At 40.1% G+C, this 15,271-nt stretch overlaps 1 protein-coding gene across 2 annotated transcripts in view; it reads right to left on the bottom strand.

Moving 5' to 3' along the window:
- Dync1i1 (dynein cytoplasmic 1 intermediate chain 1) overlaps positions 1-15,271 on the bottom strand; it is a 290,802-nt gene that overhangs the window by 44,255 nt on the left and 231,276 nt on the right. For both annotated transcript variants that reach the window (XM_028779147.1, XM_028779148.1), the window contains exons 11-13: positions 14,538-14,651; positions 11,827-11,960; positions 8,550-8,694 (exon numbers count right to left, since the gene is read on the bottom strand). In XM_028779147.1, coding sequence (XP_028634980.1) covers positions 8,550-8,694; positions 11,827-11,960; positions 14,538-14,651 — 393 coding nt within the window. The remainder of the gene's footprint in view (positions 1-8,549; positions 8,695-11,826; positions 11,961-14,537; positions 14,652-15,271) is intronic.

Raw genomic sequence — 15,271 nt, 5'->3', positions numbered from 1 at the left:
ACTGAAACTTTCCAAACTGCATGAAATGATAAAAAGTCTAAAGACTCATAACTTGTCCAGCCACTAAGCTAAACTGCAGCACAGGGGGAAAAGTTAGCCCAAACCTCAGCAAACAGAGAAGCAGAGTAGAATAATGAATGTTCTAATCCAGCCAAGAGTACATACTTTATTTTATTTTTTTGGAGCATCAACTGCAGCCTTGTTTGACAGATGGGGAACATAATGTGCTAAGGTACAGTAGAAAGTAAGGGTTGGTACTCAGAGTTTATTCAAGCAGTGCATGTTTTATTTTTACAAGGGTCATCGAGATAGAAGAATTGAATATGAAGCATTTACTCTACTCCAAGTGTTGCTTCACCCTCTGATGCTCGCTGAAAGACTGCTCAGAAGGACAAACCACCATTAAAGCAACAAAGTCATCGAAGGAAATGAAAATGGCAAAATGACTCTTGGAACAGACAAGAGGGCAAGGGTGGCCGGCTTTTGAAAGAGAGGGTCCGGCTGAGGCCATGGGGCAGAGGGAGGCTGAGGTTGCATGGTGGTGGGAACAGGCAGGAGATAAACAAGGCAGAGAAGGTGAAGGATGGGTATTTATCTTTTCAACAAACTGGAGAGAAATTGGGAAAGTCGAGACACGGGATCACGTAATCTGTCAAGACATGGGATGATGTCCATCCCATGATGATGGGATGATGTTCCATGATGGTCTCCACAGATAGAAAGCCTGCACTGTCAGTGTACAGCTGATGGTCCTACCATCCACTGAAACCGCCTACATGTTGTCAATTATCTGTTTATATTGGGAATTAACCATAACAATAGTATTTTCTACTTCTATTTACGTTTTGATTCTTTATCTCCAGGTGTGAAGGTCACGGCATCTGTTTCCTTCATTATAGATAGCACCTTGCAAAGAGTTAAAAGCAAAACGCTGATATTTAAGACAGTGAACAAAGAGTATTGTAAAAAATGGTCTCAATCCTTACAGTTAAAAATAAGACTGGGTGTACACCTGAGTAGAGAATGTTTGAGTAGAAGATGTAAAGTCCTAGGTTAGTTTTCCTATCCTATCAGAAAAATAAACAAGTAGCAAATATAAATCAAATAAAAAGATGTTATCAATTTTCTTGTCTTAACCGTCTGACTCCCCTCCCAAATCTATCACAGAGAGGACTTGGGTGATAGCTCAGCTCATTTCTTTCTCTTTTGTAAGTCTCTTTAAAAACTCATTGCTGGTAAGATTAAACAACAACAACAACAACACAACAACAACACAACAACAATAACAACAACAACAACCAAAAGCAAAAATAAACCAAAGCCTTGCTTATAGATAATTCTTTTGACCTTTATTTAAATTTTAACATTTGTTTGAGACAGAATCTCTCTGTGTAGCTCAAGCTTTCTGTACCAAACTTGCAATAATCATTTTCTTCTGCTTCTCCAAAGTTGGGCTTACACATGTGCACCACAGCTAGCTTAGTAACACTCTTATTAGTAATTTAAATCAAGATTAGTTTTTAAAGTTTTGTTATTTTTATTCAGATTATTTTCAGTCAATGTTTCGAAAAAATTGAATAAGTAATTTGGGACATAATGTTAGTTTTAAAACAATTATACTTTTTCTGGTTTAGGAGAGAGATATGATATGATCTTGGTGGTTAATTTTGACTGAGTTGAGAAACACCCAGTTAGGCATATCCCTGGGTACATCAAAGAAGGAAATTTTTATAGACAACTAGGTCACGAGAGGTCTGCCTTAAGGAAAGGATTAATCCGTTGAAAGAGTGGTAATCTGATAGAGATCTTGCGAGATGGTGGGAGGCAGAGGCAGGGCCTGGCGGGAAAATGTAGGTCACTGAGAAGGTGTCACAATGTTTACTTTGTACTGGCCCACCTCATATTCCTTCCCTTGCTTACTTTAGCATGAGATGAACAGGTATGCTCCCGGTCCAAATGAAAGAGCCTTCGAACTGTGAGCAAAAATAAAACTTCCCTCCCTTCAATTCTTCATGCTTGGTATTTTCTCACAGCTACCAACTCAAGGATAACAACTCCCCAAAGACCACCTCAGAAAGAGAGAATCATTTGGGGCAGGATACCCTCCCAAATAGAATAAGCAGTATATTAATTATATCGTAAAATGCACTCACTGGGACTTTCTTCTTGTAGTCTTGTAAATTTAAATACAGAAATCAGCTTCTGTATTTAGCCATAGCTGATCCTCGAGTCTCCACGGTTTGAGCATCCTTCAGAGTAAGGGATTGCTCTTATCTCTTACAAAGAACTCTGGAATAAACATCAGTACGTTCCCTACCATATCTCAGTTCTTATCATGGTCAGCAGACAACTCAGTATCTTATGGTTCTCTCTGTTCTATACAACCATCAGCTAGACCTATCTGGGACAGCTTGTCTGGGCTCAGACAAGTCACATTCCCCACCCTCCACCAGGTACCTCTCTCCTACAACACCTAATGTATCCCCGTGTTTGGACCACACACTATTAATCCACATTTTTTATTGTCCCTTCTCTTTGGACCCCAACATACTCAGGTTTCTAAGACAGCATAATGGCTGCACTCTTTCCCCAATAGGTTTTGATGTCACACAAAACTGAGTTTAGACATAGTATCTCCAATTATTTGACTAGTATACTGGTCAAGTCTTTTAGCCTCCTCATGCCTGTTCTATAAAATGGGATGCCATGGAGTCAGAGATTATCGTGGTGAAGATCTAACAGACTGATAACGTATTTAAAACATTTACCACAATGCAGTATTAGCTAAGTAATTGTTGATATGGGCTACCCATGCAAATCAATAAGTTTTGTATCACAAAAATTCTTTATAATTAAATTGTAATTAATTACCCCCCCATCATCTAATAAACTGAAAATTACTAGCAAGTACAGCTATCTCTCCAGCCTTACCTCCTGACTGGACCGTTACTTCCTAGTCTTTGGATAAAAATGTCTGCTTATGCCTTTGTTGACTCAGCTGCCTGGAATGCAGCCTGGCCCTCTGTTTATGAGGAAAACCGCTCCCAACAAAGTTTCTGCTTCACAGCGAAGTCTTCCCTGACAGCGGTTTAGTGATGAAACTTGGTGTGGTCAGGGTTTGGGCTGAGGATGGATATGTAATGTGTTTTAATCTCAACTTCCCTCAACTTGTCCTCATTCTGCAGAGTTCCTAGTCTGAACTTAAGCCCCGCCCCACTTCTGCCCTCTTTGTAGGTCTGCACAGGAATTTTTTTTTTTTTTGTAAAAATTTATCTTAGTACGTATCTCCTCGAAATCAGTTATCACAGTTCGCTTCTTTCCAGATGTTTCCAGTGTGCCCTCATCCCCATCACTGTGGGTCTCTCGTAAACGCTTCTCCCCGTGTTGTCAGCCTTCTGGTTGGTAGCTCTTTACATCTCAGTTGAATCCTAGACCAACACAAGACTTCCCTTCCTGTCTCGGCTATAAAGCTGACCTTGGTCAGGCAGCAGCTGTTTGTTACTGTGTGTTCTCTTTCCAAACGGTGAGTGGAAAGGCTTGCTATTTGGGACTGCTTCACCGTTCTTCGTCTCCACAGAAAAGCCCAGCCACGCACCTCTAGCAGCCTTGGCGCTTTTGCTCTCTCCCCTTCCCCACTGAAGACTTAACAGCTGTGACCACAGTCTCCCTTTTCTCCCTGCTATAGTCAGATCTAGGATCATCTGACCCATTCCAAAGCCACAGTGTCACAGTACCTTTGCCTTCCGTCTCTATGTTCTTCATGTTGCCAGTGACCTCCACCTTCTCTAGGTTTCTGCTGTGGGCAACTGCATCCTTGATGACTTCTCAAATCTCACTTGGAGCTCTGACAGTCATGGAATACTACAGCCACGAATCTTACTTCCCAACGGCAATCTCTTGCTATCATTTCCCCCAGTTATTTCCTTCCTAGCCATTCTTTGATCCTCGCTGGGTTTCCAGATGCTTATTCCCTTTCCTCCTCCTGTTTTTATTTCCTATGCTCATGAGCTTATAACGCCAAATGCCTTCTTGCTTCTATCTCCAAATCCCATGTCCTAGTTTACTTCCATCACACTCCACCCTCCCCACCCTCCCGATTGTCTATGTCCAAATTTCTACTGCTGACCTCCACTGGTAAAAAAATCTGCTTCAATGATAGAGACATGAAAACATTGTTCTCTGACCACAAATGGTCCAGCACCAGAGCCATTTGTGTTTTGTTTACACACTTTGTTTTTTATACATGAATCTATACTATCTGGACTCTATTCCCGCTAGCATTTCTACTTCCATTCACCAGAGAACTGAGTCTCCTACTTTGTTAAGGAAATAGTCATTATCAGTCTTTGCTTTCCTCCAGTCACTAAGCCTGATAGACCGTGTTTGTCCCACTCAGTATTTCCTGCCCTTCTATTATTATAGAAAAGATGCTATTGCTCAAATTTAAAGGTCACTGCTCTGTCTGTGCTAGGGATACTATTTATGCTGACATGTTAGCTACCCTTTCCTCCAGCATATACTTACAGAGTTCGTTTTCTTCCTTTACCAGTCCTTCTATAAGAGTAACATTGAGAAACATCTTACAATCTTTAAACGGTTACAAAAGCAACAACAATAACAAAAACCAACCATGGTGGTGCATGTCTGATATCCTAGTCCTAGGGAGGTTCAGGATGGCGGCTCGGAAGTTCAAGGCTTGTCTGTTATGGGGTAATTTTGAGGCCATCTTGGTCTATACAAGATTCCATCTTAAAATTAAATAGTCAAAAGAAATAAACCAAGATCCTCGGTGTTCCAGTTGCCTCTCACCTTGTACTCATTCTTTGATCTATAATAATTTGTTCTCTTTCCTCACGCTACAAAGAAATTATGTTTTCCTTCTGGGTTGGTAAATACAGCAGGCATCTCACAGTTCTGAATATTTGTGAGTGTTATCCGCTCCTAGGTTTTCTTTAAATGTTGTTAGAGAAGACTTCAAACATGGCAAACGTATATTAATAAATGGACTGATGTCAATCACTTAGCTTCAGTAATTACCAACACACATGCAATCTTATTTATCTGCATTCACAAGCTCTCCCTTTCCCAAATGACTTATTTTGAGCAAATCACTGGCAGCAGTATAGAAAATATATTTATATTTTCCATAAATATTCTGGTATGCATCCCTAGAAGGTAATGGCATTTAAAATTATTATAATATCATATTTAAAGATTCATGAATGCCATTAAATAGTAGTCATATGTCTTTGACAGCTTTTTAAACCTTTTAAACAAGCTGACAGTTTTAAGTAAGATTTGTGCGAGATCCCTATTTTGTGAGATATCTGAAAAGTCCTCAAGCATGGTTTTCTTCTATTTTTTTAATACGTAGTTTCTATTTAATATTTTTTTTTGTTTGGTTGTCGTTGTTTGTTTTACATTTGTTGCAGATTTTTTGTTCTATTTTGTTTTAATATATATTTTCTATTTAATTTGCTTTTTGGTTTTTGTTTGTTTTTATTGTTGTTTGTGCTTTGTTGTGGAAATTAAATCACATGTCTTGTCAATTTCCCCATAGTCTGGCAGGGCTACCTATATTCTTGTGGTGTTATTTAACATGTGACATCTTTGCTTCCTTTTGTGTGTAATCTCAGTGAGATAAAGATTGATATGATTCAGAACTCATTTTTTTTGTGCAAGCCCTCTATAGAAAGGACATATCTATTATCTTAATTACAAGTATTCTTTCTAATTTTTATAATAATACTAGCCATTTGAATTGATACAATTCAAATATGTTTCATATTTCTGTGTCAACTGGGACACACACACACACACACACCAATTAGTAAGCCTGTAGCACAAGTCTTTTGGAAAAGATAGAATAAATATTTTTTCTATTACTCATCAATTTTTAAAACAATGAGCTTACTTCTCTATTATTATCCTAAGGTGATCCATAAATATCTTTATGTTGGTTTATTTTCTTCAATGCACCAAACAGTCTTCAAACTATTACCCTTATTGATATCTTGTCCAGAAGAATTTACTCAGGATAACTTCCAAGTCCTTTGACAAAAAGCTTTGTAGTTGTGGGCATACAATTAAATGTGTATCCTGCTTCAGAGGGAGAATAAGATAGTCCTCTTGGGTCCCTAGTTTACTTGCACTTAGGAACACACTTGGAGATCAGGAAGTTCTTTGCCATAGGGTGACCATAGTTTCTAGAGCTTTCTTATCATAGAACAATGGGTTTTTCTAATTAAAAGATAATAATACCTCAAATTCTTACAGATACTTCTAAGTCAGGAGTCCTAGGGAACTGTTGCTTCACTCCATGCCTCTGTAGCTCCTTTCCACCCACTGATCATATGACAGTTCTCAATGAAAGTAACGTGGCTGTTTATTTTATCTGGACATACAGAGCTAATAGTCAGAACGGTGGCAGCCAGGGCCTACCAGTCATATTAGTACTAGAATTGGTTTAAGGCAGTTTGTTTTTCTGGTATTTTTCCCCCTTGAAATATATAGCTTTAGGAATTTATACCCAAGTATGTGAATGTTAAAGCCACTTCAAACCATTTCTCAGTGTAGGGATTTTTGTCATCACTTTGAAGTACACTAAAGTGACTCAGATCATGTTCTTCTAAATTTTCTTATAAATGAAACTCCCTTATGAATCATTTTTAAAGTTGTCTTATTTTTTTAAGTTGAGAAAATACTTTAATGACTCCTATATCAAATATACCAAGCAGAGTATATTCAAAGAAATGTGATCATTATTTTTTGTTGAGCACATAATGTGTGTTGGTCACTGTTCAAAGTTTCAAAATTATATAAAGAAATAGAAGAAATGACAAAGCACTATTCTCATTTCTTTCTGCCTAACTCTTCTAATTTAGATATGTTTTCTAGAGTTCAATTTATAATAGTGTGGAAAAGTCATTTGTTTTCTAGTTTTCCTCTCACAATGCCCCGTTAATGAAGACTTCTGTGTTTTTTTCCAGCCTTTTGTCCTTTGGTTAATCGTTCAGTGACTGCTCCTTAGCAGACATACTTTCATGCTTTGGCTGCTGTATCTTCAGCATGGATTCCCAAACATGAGAATGGCTAGTTGAGGACTGCAGTATTTTTAGATCTTCCCAAACAATTCCTTTTCCATTCCCTAAAAGCACAAGAATGGCTGGATGTTTTCAGATGTGGAATTGTTAGATTCTGTTCACCTGATATTTGGAAATAGATTTGTGAATGTGAATTTCCCCTTTAAATGAGGCTCTGCACATTTTCAGACAATTGTGACCACATCTGTCGTCCTAACATTGTTATCTCCCCGAAGAGCCATGGACACACCACAAAACTGCTTCTTTCCCATTCTTGACTTGATTTCAGCTCCCTTCTCTGTTGCCACATCTCTTGACGACCTTTGAGACACACCTCAACCGAGTCCCCATGCTTCCTTCCAGATCCTGGGACTACAACTGTCATTGCCCTTCTGACTGTTACAAGATATGCAACTGCAGCTCAAGGCCTCTCCCTTCTTCTGTGCTTCACAGCAAACGGCCTGCTCGAAGCTCTCCACTGAACTTCCCAGGCACCACGAGCTCAGCTCAGCTTGTGTAAGACTTTCCCCTAACATGTCCTTCCTTGAGTGTTCTTCACTGCATGCAGTGAAGGCTACCACATGTCACTAGTTTCTTTGTGCAAAGACATGTCTGTGTGGATGTGTGCATGTACATAAGCAAAGGGTGCTTCCTCTTGTGTGTGCTTCTGTGAAGGTCAGAGGTTGGTACTAGGTGTTTTCTGTCTTGTTATTTTCTACCTTACTATTTTAACAGAGGGGACCCTATGGAACCCAGAGCTTTTCATTTTGGTGAGATTGGCATCTCCCCAGATTCCCTATGTGTTACTGAGTCTGTCTCACAGTGCTTCCAGTCAAATCACCAATCACCCACTTCTGGGGCTTTTTATCTCTTTTGCAGTTCTGTCTGTAGTCATCGTTCTTTCTGTCCCAAACTTTCCAGTTGCACACCACTCTTTTTTCTCCTGGCCATTGCACCTTTTTTTTTTTTTTTTTTTTTTTTTTGCTCTCATAGTACAAATGACATTTTAAGCACAAGTAACTTATATCTCAGAATACCAGTTGAGGAACCCCCAAAGGCTCAAGAAACCAGATTAGATAAAAGATACACAATCAACTATCAAGACAAACCATACAAACATTTCCCCCATAGCTATGAATGTGTGTAAGTAAATGTTACAGATCCTAGAGAGATTAACAGCAAGATTCGTGAGGGTTTATATTAGTAGAATTAGTGAAGAAGGATTAGGATTCATCATTATTTGATTAACATATGTTTATACATTATATAATACAATTAACCTGTTTTCAAGTATAACTCAAATATTTATAACAAGTATGGAATGTGAAAAGGTCTGGCATATGGAGTTCCCCAGTAGGCTGTCTGAATCTCAATGCCAGGCAACAGCTATTCTCTGCAACTCTCCTAGAAGGGAAACATCCTCCCCCACTGTGTACTATGGAGCAGTTTCTACAAAGTCATCCTTACCTTGGTGGTCCACAGTTTGACAGTCCAGTCAAACGATGACGTGACAAACAGATGAGAAAAGTCGATGGGACCCACTGCCATGTGGCAGTTAATGCCTGTCACTGGCCCTTGGTGACCTTCAAAGACCTCACCGATGCCTGCTTTGCTGCAGAGAGCAAACATGTAGCATTTGAGTGACTGGGGCAAAGTAATAATTGATTACAAACAACAGCACTCATCTCTACATGTGCTAAAACAACCATAGATGATCAGGAATAAAACCATTATTGATAGGAAGACATTGATGCTTAAGAAATCTTGAGAATGTAATAATACAACTTGTATCATTTATCTATTTCCCGTGGTCTCACAGGTTTCATAGTTATGATGCAACAAGTTCTGAGATACTCAGGCCCCATTCGAGTGCTCTCTAAGGAGCTCATGGGCTTGACAACTCAATACTTTTTTGAAAGAATAGTTGTTTATTCCTTCTAGGAAATGTCTTAAGTTGAGTTGACATGTCTAAAACACGTGACATCTTATGAAAATCTTTGCTACCTCAAAATAATTCACATGATATCAATCTAATTTGAAAAAAATAATATGTTCATTTTATTGGAAACTGAAAAGAGATCAGAGATTCATTTTGGAAATTCCATAAGGGAAGGTATTTTACATTTTTTTGCTGCCAAGTGTTTAGCATACAATAAATGCTCTATAAATATTTGTTGAAGTATATAACAAAAAAGAAAGACAAACTTATGCTTCTTTGAAAAGCACAATTGAGAACAGGGACACATATTTTAAATGTCATTCTTAGACATGGATTATTTAACCAAGCTAGGATCATTTCCAGCCTTTTAAGAAATTATATAATAGTCTGTATGCAGTCATACACAATTAGAAAACTCTTAGAACATATACCCACCACGTTATATTTTAAAAATCCATATGTATGAGGTCATAGGCATGACAAACATGTAGGGAATGTAGAATCTCAATATTATGTCACTAATAGCAAAATTGAATTCGGTTATTAAAACATTTGGGCCCAGGGGCACCAAAAACTGTCAGCGTGCTGAGTAAAATTTGAGGAAAACACTGTTGAGTATGTGCCCTGTAACAAGCACTCAGTGATTATGCCCAGGAAAATGGCTGACAGTGCTTCTAACACATGATCAGCAAACAGTGCTCTGCTGAACATGAGTAGCTGATCTTTGAAGTGGCCCCTGGTGAGATCCACTTGTTTTTAGCAGCATCCTGAAAGGACTTATAGGGTGCAAAGTGAAGATCTTGTTTAGTTTGAGAAAGTGGATTTGCACTTATGTTGAGTAAAAAGTAGAAATCCACCAACTGTCTCCTATAACACTTAATCACCCATTCAACACTATGACAGAGCCAGTGCTTGCAGCTTAACGACCTCACCAAGATTTGAATTCTATATTTCAGATGGATGGACCAATGTCAAAAGCAAAGCCAAACTTCTAGTAAAAGACATTTGTGGTGTGAGTCATAGACACATTCTTCTGCACAACAATGCATATTCTGGTCCTGCTGGCAATAGCCACAAAATAAAAATAGCCATCATTTAGAAAGTGATTCACTTAAAAAAAATGTGAAAAAAAAAGCAGAGTTTACACTCCAGCTTTTAAAGACCCAGAGTGTACACACCCAGGATGTAACTGGATTGGGTCAACCTAATGTCTTTCTTATTGATGCACACGGAGATAAAACTGCGGCCATGTGGTTCATTCACTAGGCAATGTGTGCCACATAATGGCACTTTATTAGTGTTGCATGTATCTATGTACTTGCTTGAAACACTGTCGTCAGCTTCCCAATGACAAGAACCAGGTTGAAACGGTACCTGTGTACTCAGAACATCCAGCAATACTCTCTGTAGAGAAGAGGAGCAAATGTTTGAACAACTGAATCACTTGATCAGATCTTTTTATGTTTGGTGTGTGGGCTTAGTCAAGTCTTACTATTGTAGAAACGTTGGACATGGACCTGTATGACCTGTCTTCCCAGGTCATCTTTAAATCATCTAAGCAGGGCAGAAATGGCTTGTTGGGAAATAAAACCAATGGAAACATCACAGCTTGTGTGCTTGGAGTGTACACATTCATGTAGCTGAGCTTAAACCTAAAAAGCCTGGGATGGAGACGAGAGACGAAAAATCAATTGGCCAAGAGCTATAAAGGTGAAAGAGAAATTAAGCATCCCCGTGGGTACAGAGATCCTTTCAAAAGACGTGGGGCCACCTGTTAAGTCCAAATGGCTGGAATTCACTCCGGTGTTACGGCTGTTTTCAGAGAAACCTGCCAGTCTCTCCCGAGAACTGCACAGTGCTGTGAATATTTCATACCATTTCAACCTTTCTGACTCGGCGGGAGGGTCTTAAGGTGCATCTTTCATTATTTAGATATTGTCATTTCTTTATATCTTACTTATATTGTTACTCCTTTGCCTAGTGCCAGGTACTGGGGCAGGAAATAAAAGATGAAATGGGCATCATTTCATGATAGAAATGTGGTAGATGAATGACTGATTAGAAGACAATATGAGACATACTATTGTAGATGTGTAGAAGAATATGGAGACTAATCACCCTGACTGACAATGGTCCTCGCCTGCTCATCTCACTTCACTTGTCTTGGTGGCTCTTACCATCTTAAGCTACCGTTTACTTTTCTATTAGTCTTTGCTCTCAACATGACCACCTTGCACTTTACTGTATTCTTATGACGGTATCTGATACAGAGCGAGTTCTTAGCAAATACTCCTTAAACAAATGAACTAACAGAGCAAGGTGAAATCCCATAAGCTGTAATGGAAAGAGAGTCAGAAAGACTTCAATGTGGAACCATGCTCGTGTTGGATGTTTAATGTAGAGGACTTAGGCAAAGACGTCAGAAATGGTAGTCCAAATGGAGAACAAAGCAACTGAGTCATGACGGCATGTAGGGATAGGCGATATTGGGTGGTTATTAATCTCTGCAGGACACATGGTAGGGGCTTGATGGCACGTGCAAAAAGTGAGTCAGGCAAGGAATAGGAAGTGTGATAGGCTCTGTGCAAAAGTCAAACATTGTTCTTCAAGGTGATGTGAAGTTCCCAAAGGTTTGTAAGTCACAGGGGACCCAGACAGATGTGCACTTTAAGCTAATAAGGACTTGAGATTGTGGATTGCATTTTTTCAGAAATAACTATCTTACAAAACAAGGTGGTTATAATCTAGATGGCAAGATTTTGGAAAATGAAGAGCATGTTATCAGAAAGGAAGCAGAAACATCACCTTCCATGACGACAAGCTGTGTAGACCGTACCCTCCTCGCTGCCGACCACGAAGTTGTTGACGTCTCCCGTCGGGAAAGCCATTCCTGTAACAGCCACGGGCTTGGATTTATTGTACACCAGCTCCATGCTCTCCTACCAAAACATGGTGTGGTTACATTTCCATCTGTCAACTCCTCGAAATGCCAAAGATAGCATGGAAAAATCATTTGGCTAAATAGTCTGTTTGCTTTTCACACAGTGCTACAAAAGACCCCCACTGTGCTAGAAGCCAGACTCAACTGCCCCTGACATCCAGGCCACTCATATCTCTGGTTTCAGGCCGGCTGGATTTCATCAGCGTGTGCCGCTGCTTCCCCAGGCAGGCAGAGATGACAGGTGAGAATTTTGAAACTAATGGTGCAGAAACTAAAGATAATACTGTAATGATTACACTTGTCAGCTCCAGGCTTTAATAAAACACACAATACCCTTGTATTTACAAACATTTTCAAAATCAATTGTTCGTGAGAATACACGTGTATTAATATCAGATGTACTAAACACATTTGTCACAGAGGGACTGTGAGTCCGGCAAGCACTGAGACCCGAAAATTGTCACTCAGGTCATAAAAATGTAGATGTCAACGGGAAGAGGATCCCACGAAGGGTGGCTGTTGGGTGTTCAGGCGCTAAGTCCTTTACACAGCATATGAGTCTTTATTATGATAAAATGTTTTGTTAAATGAAGAGTTAGAGAGTATGTCAAAAGACATATGTGCTGCTGGGATGAAGAGATAGATGACTCAGTGGTTAAGACTAATGGCTGTTCTTCCAGAGGACCAGGGTTCCATTCCCTTCTCCCAAGTAAGGCAACTCACAACTGCCTGTTAACTCCATCTCGAGAGGATCTGATGCCTCTGACTTCCACGGACACATCTGCTCACATGGCACACGGTCACACAGACACACCTGACTTAAAATAAGTGTCTAAAAAAGATATTCTGGTAAATTAAGTTTAATGACAATAAAGGATAAGTACCAGCCATGCCCCTGGTTATTCCTGACTATTTACATCCAACAGCCGATTTTGTGTATCTGAATCTTGGCACAAACTATTCCTGGAGTAGTCCAGGAACTCAGATTTTCCTGTGCAAGTCGACCAAGCTATTTTTTGGCCACAGAGTCCATGAGTAGGAAGTGCATGCTGACAAGATAGAGTCACACGGCTCCTGAGGCCCCATGGGATACTGATCATTCATGGCATCCCTACATAAAGAGCATTGTAGCACGCTGATTAAGGGGAAAGACACCTTGACAGTAAAACAGAAAATAGGAACATCTGATGTTCTGCCCCGTTTCTAAAGCTAGCAGCAAGCGAGTTGTCTTGGTAACTCACTGGGTGAATGTGGGCCTAGGGGCAGACAAAGGGTAGGGGAAAGCAATTGTGTGATGCCCCACTTGTCTTTGCTGTCCTTGGAGACCAGGCCATGAAATACTCTGTCTCCTCACAGAGCCAGGCGTCTGTGGGCATGCTAACACTAATAAAAACAGGCTTGGAGCTCCCACACCACTGGCTTAACCCAAACAAACACATGTTTAATCAGCAAAATGGGCAATTAAAACTTCCCAAATAGAGGGTTTGCTCTGATATCTGTTTATAATCTCCATGCTTTTAAAAGAAAACAACACATTGCTGAGAATTTTAAAGCAAAACCATAAACTATCTGCACACAACTGCAGTCCTGTATAAAGACAGGCAAAACCAGGAACCTGAATTGTGAGCTGCATATTAGCACTCTCTCTGAGCCCCTAAAGTTATGTGAAGAACTTAGCTTTAGTATTCTCTACATCTGTAGAGACTTAAAGGAAGTTCTTTACAGCTTCCATATGTCCTTATATATCTTGAAACTAGTGCTCTTCAAAAATCAAATAGGAGACATTTTAGAGCTGTCATTCCAGGGGAGGGGACAGCAATGGTTAAGACTGAGAATTATCTTCTGGAAATTTTCGATGATTTTCCTCACATACCTGCCAAACACTAGCCCAGTAAACTCTTCATGGTTTTAAGTAGGGGGGAGGATGGTGCACTTTTTCACACAAAGACATGTGGACAGTATGAGCATGGCTGCATTCATGCCTGCACACATGTGCATGTCACATACGCGTGCTCTAAAGGTGACATGCCTGCCTCCAGGATTCCTTCCTACTCAGGTCCTTTGTTTCCTATTGCTGAGATCACTAGTGGTTTGGAGATGCTGGGACTTGTTCATTTTCAACCTCTCACTTATTGAGCAAAGAATGGCAGGAGCCGTGCTCGCAAATGTTCCAGAGAGGAAAACAGGCGGTTGTCTAGGGTACTGGAAACAAGCAACAGATTGGGTTTCTGTTTTGCTGGGATGCTTTTCCTTCAAGGCAAGTCCCCAGCATGGGCTGCTCTGCTGTGCTCCAGCCTCCTTTGCATTGCTTCCCAATGCTGCAGTGTGAGTACAAGTGTCACTCCAGGCAACTTCTGTAATCCCCATGCTTTAAAATGCATTATTCCGTTTCATTTGAAACTGACCTAAGGATTAGCAGATGGCAATAATGACATAATTTATGGTAGAGGAAATAGGTTTTGGCTTCAAGGGCTGACTGCTGAAAACAGGCCTTTGGACCCTCAGGAGATGTGTTCTTGAGTGGGCAGGTCTTTGAGCCGTAACACTTCAATGTGTAGGTTAAAAACAGACACACCTGTGGAGTTGAGAGCATGTCCAGGCTCCAGGAACACATTTTGCCATCGGTAGAGACAGTGATCAGGTTGTGAGCATTCTGGGTCCCAACAACATTGACACAGTACACAGGATGCTATAAAAATATCAAACATGGAGGATCAGGTGCTGCTGCGAGGGAAAATGGTTGCATCTGAGTGTCAAGCACATTATTTGAAGACAAGGCCTATCAAATGACATCATCTGGCTAGCACAGGAGCTTCCAGTCATTTGTCTTTTGTGAGCCTAATTTCTGGAAAAGTCCTGAAGCAACTACTAGTAGGTGCAAATACATACAGAACTTCACCTTGCTAAGTTATGCAGCACAATAGAACTGAAGGGGATGAGAACAGATCAGCATTAGAGGACAGCAGCAAGGAGGGCGAGGAGTCTGGGTTACATGAATAAGTCTCTACACACAGCACGGCTTCTAACCTCAATGTGAATATGAGAAGAGACAGCCTTCAAAGGCACAGGACAGTCTTCGAAGGATGATATGTTACTACATCTGGAGTTTAATGTATTCTAGCCAGTGTCAAACATTTGATAGTACTGTCTTTAAAAAATGGTTAATATAAACAAGTTTAATTTGAGGAGGGGGTGTATTGGTGGTGGACTTATTCATAATATCTTCAGTGAGATGGAATGGGGTTCCCTTCCTCCCTTCCTCCCTTCCTTCCTTCCTTCCTCCCTCCCTCCCTCCCTCCCTCCCTTCCT

The sequence above is a fragment of the Grammomys surdaster genome, unplaced genomic scaffold (genome assembly GCF_004785775.1).
Source record: "Grammomys surdaster isolate TR1022 unplaced genomic scaffold, NIH_TR_1.0 345, whole genome shotgun sequence".
Taxonomy (NCBI): domain Eukaryota; kingdom Metazoa; phylum Chordata; class Mammalia; order Rodentia; family Muridae; genus Grammomys; species Grammomys surdaster.
The sequence above is the reverse complement of the archived record's forward strand: the minus strand, read 5'-3'. Positions and strand labels throughout refer to the sequence as shown.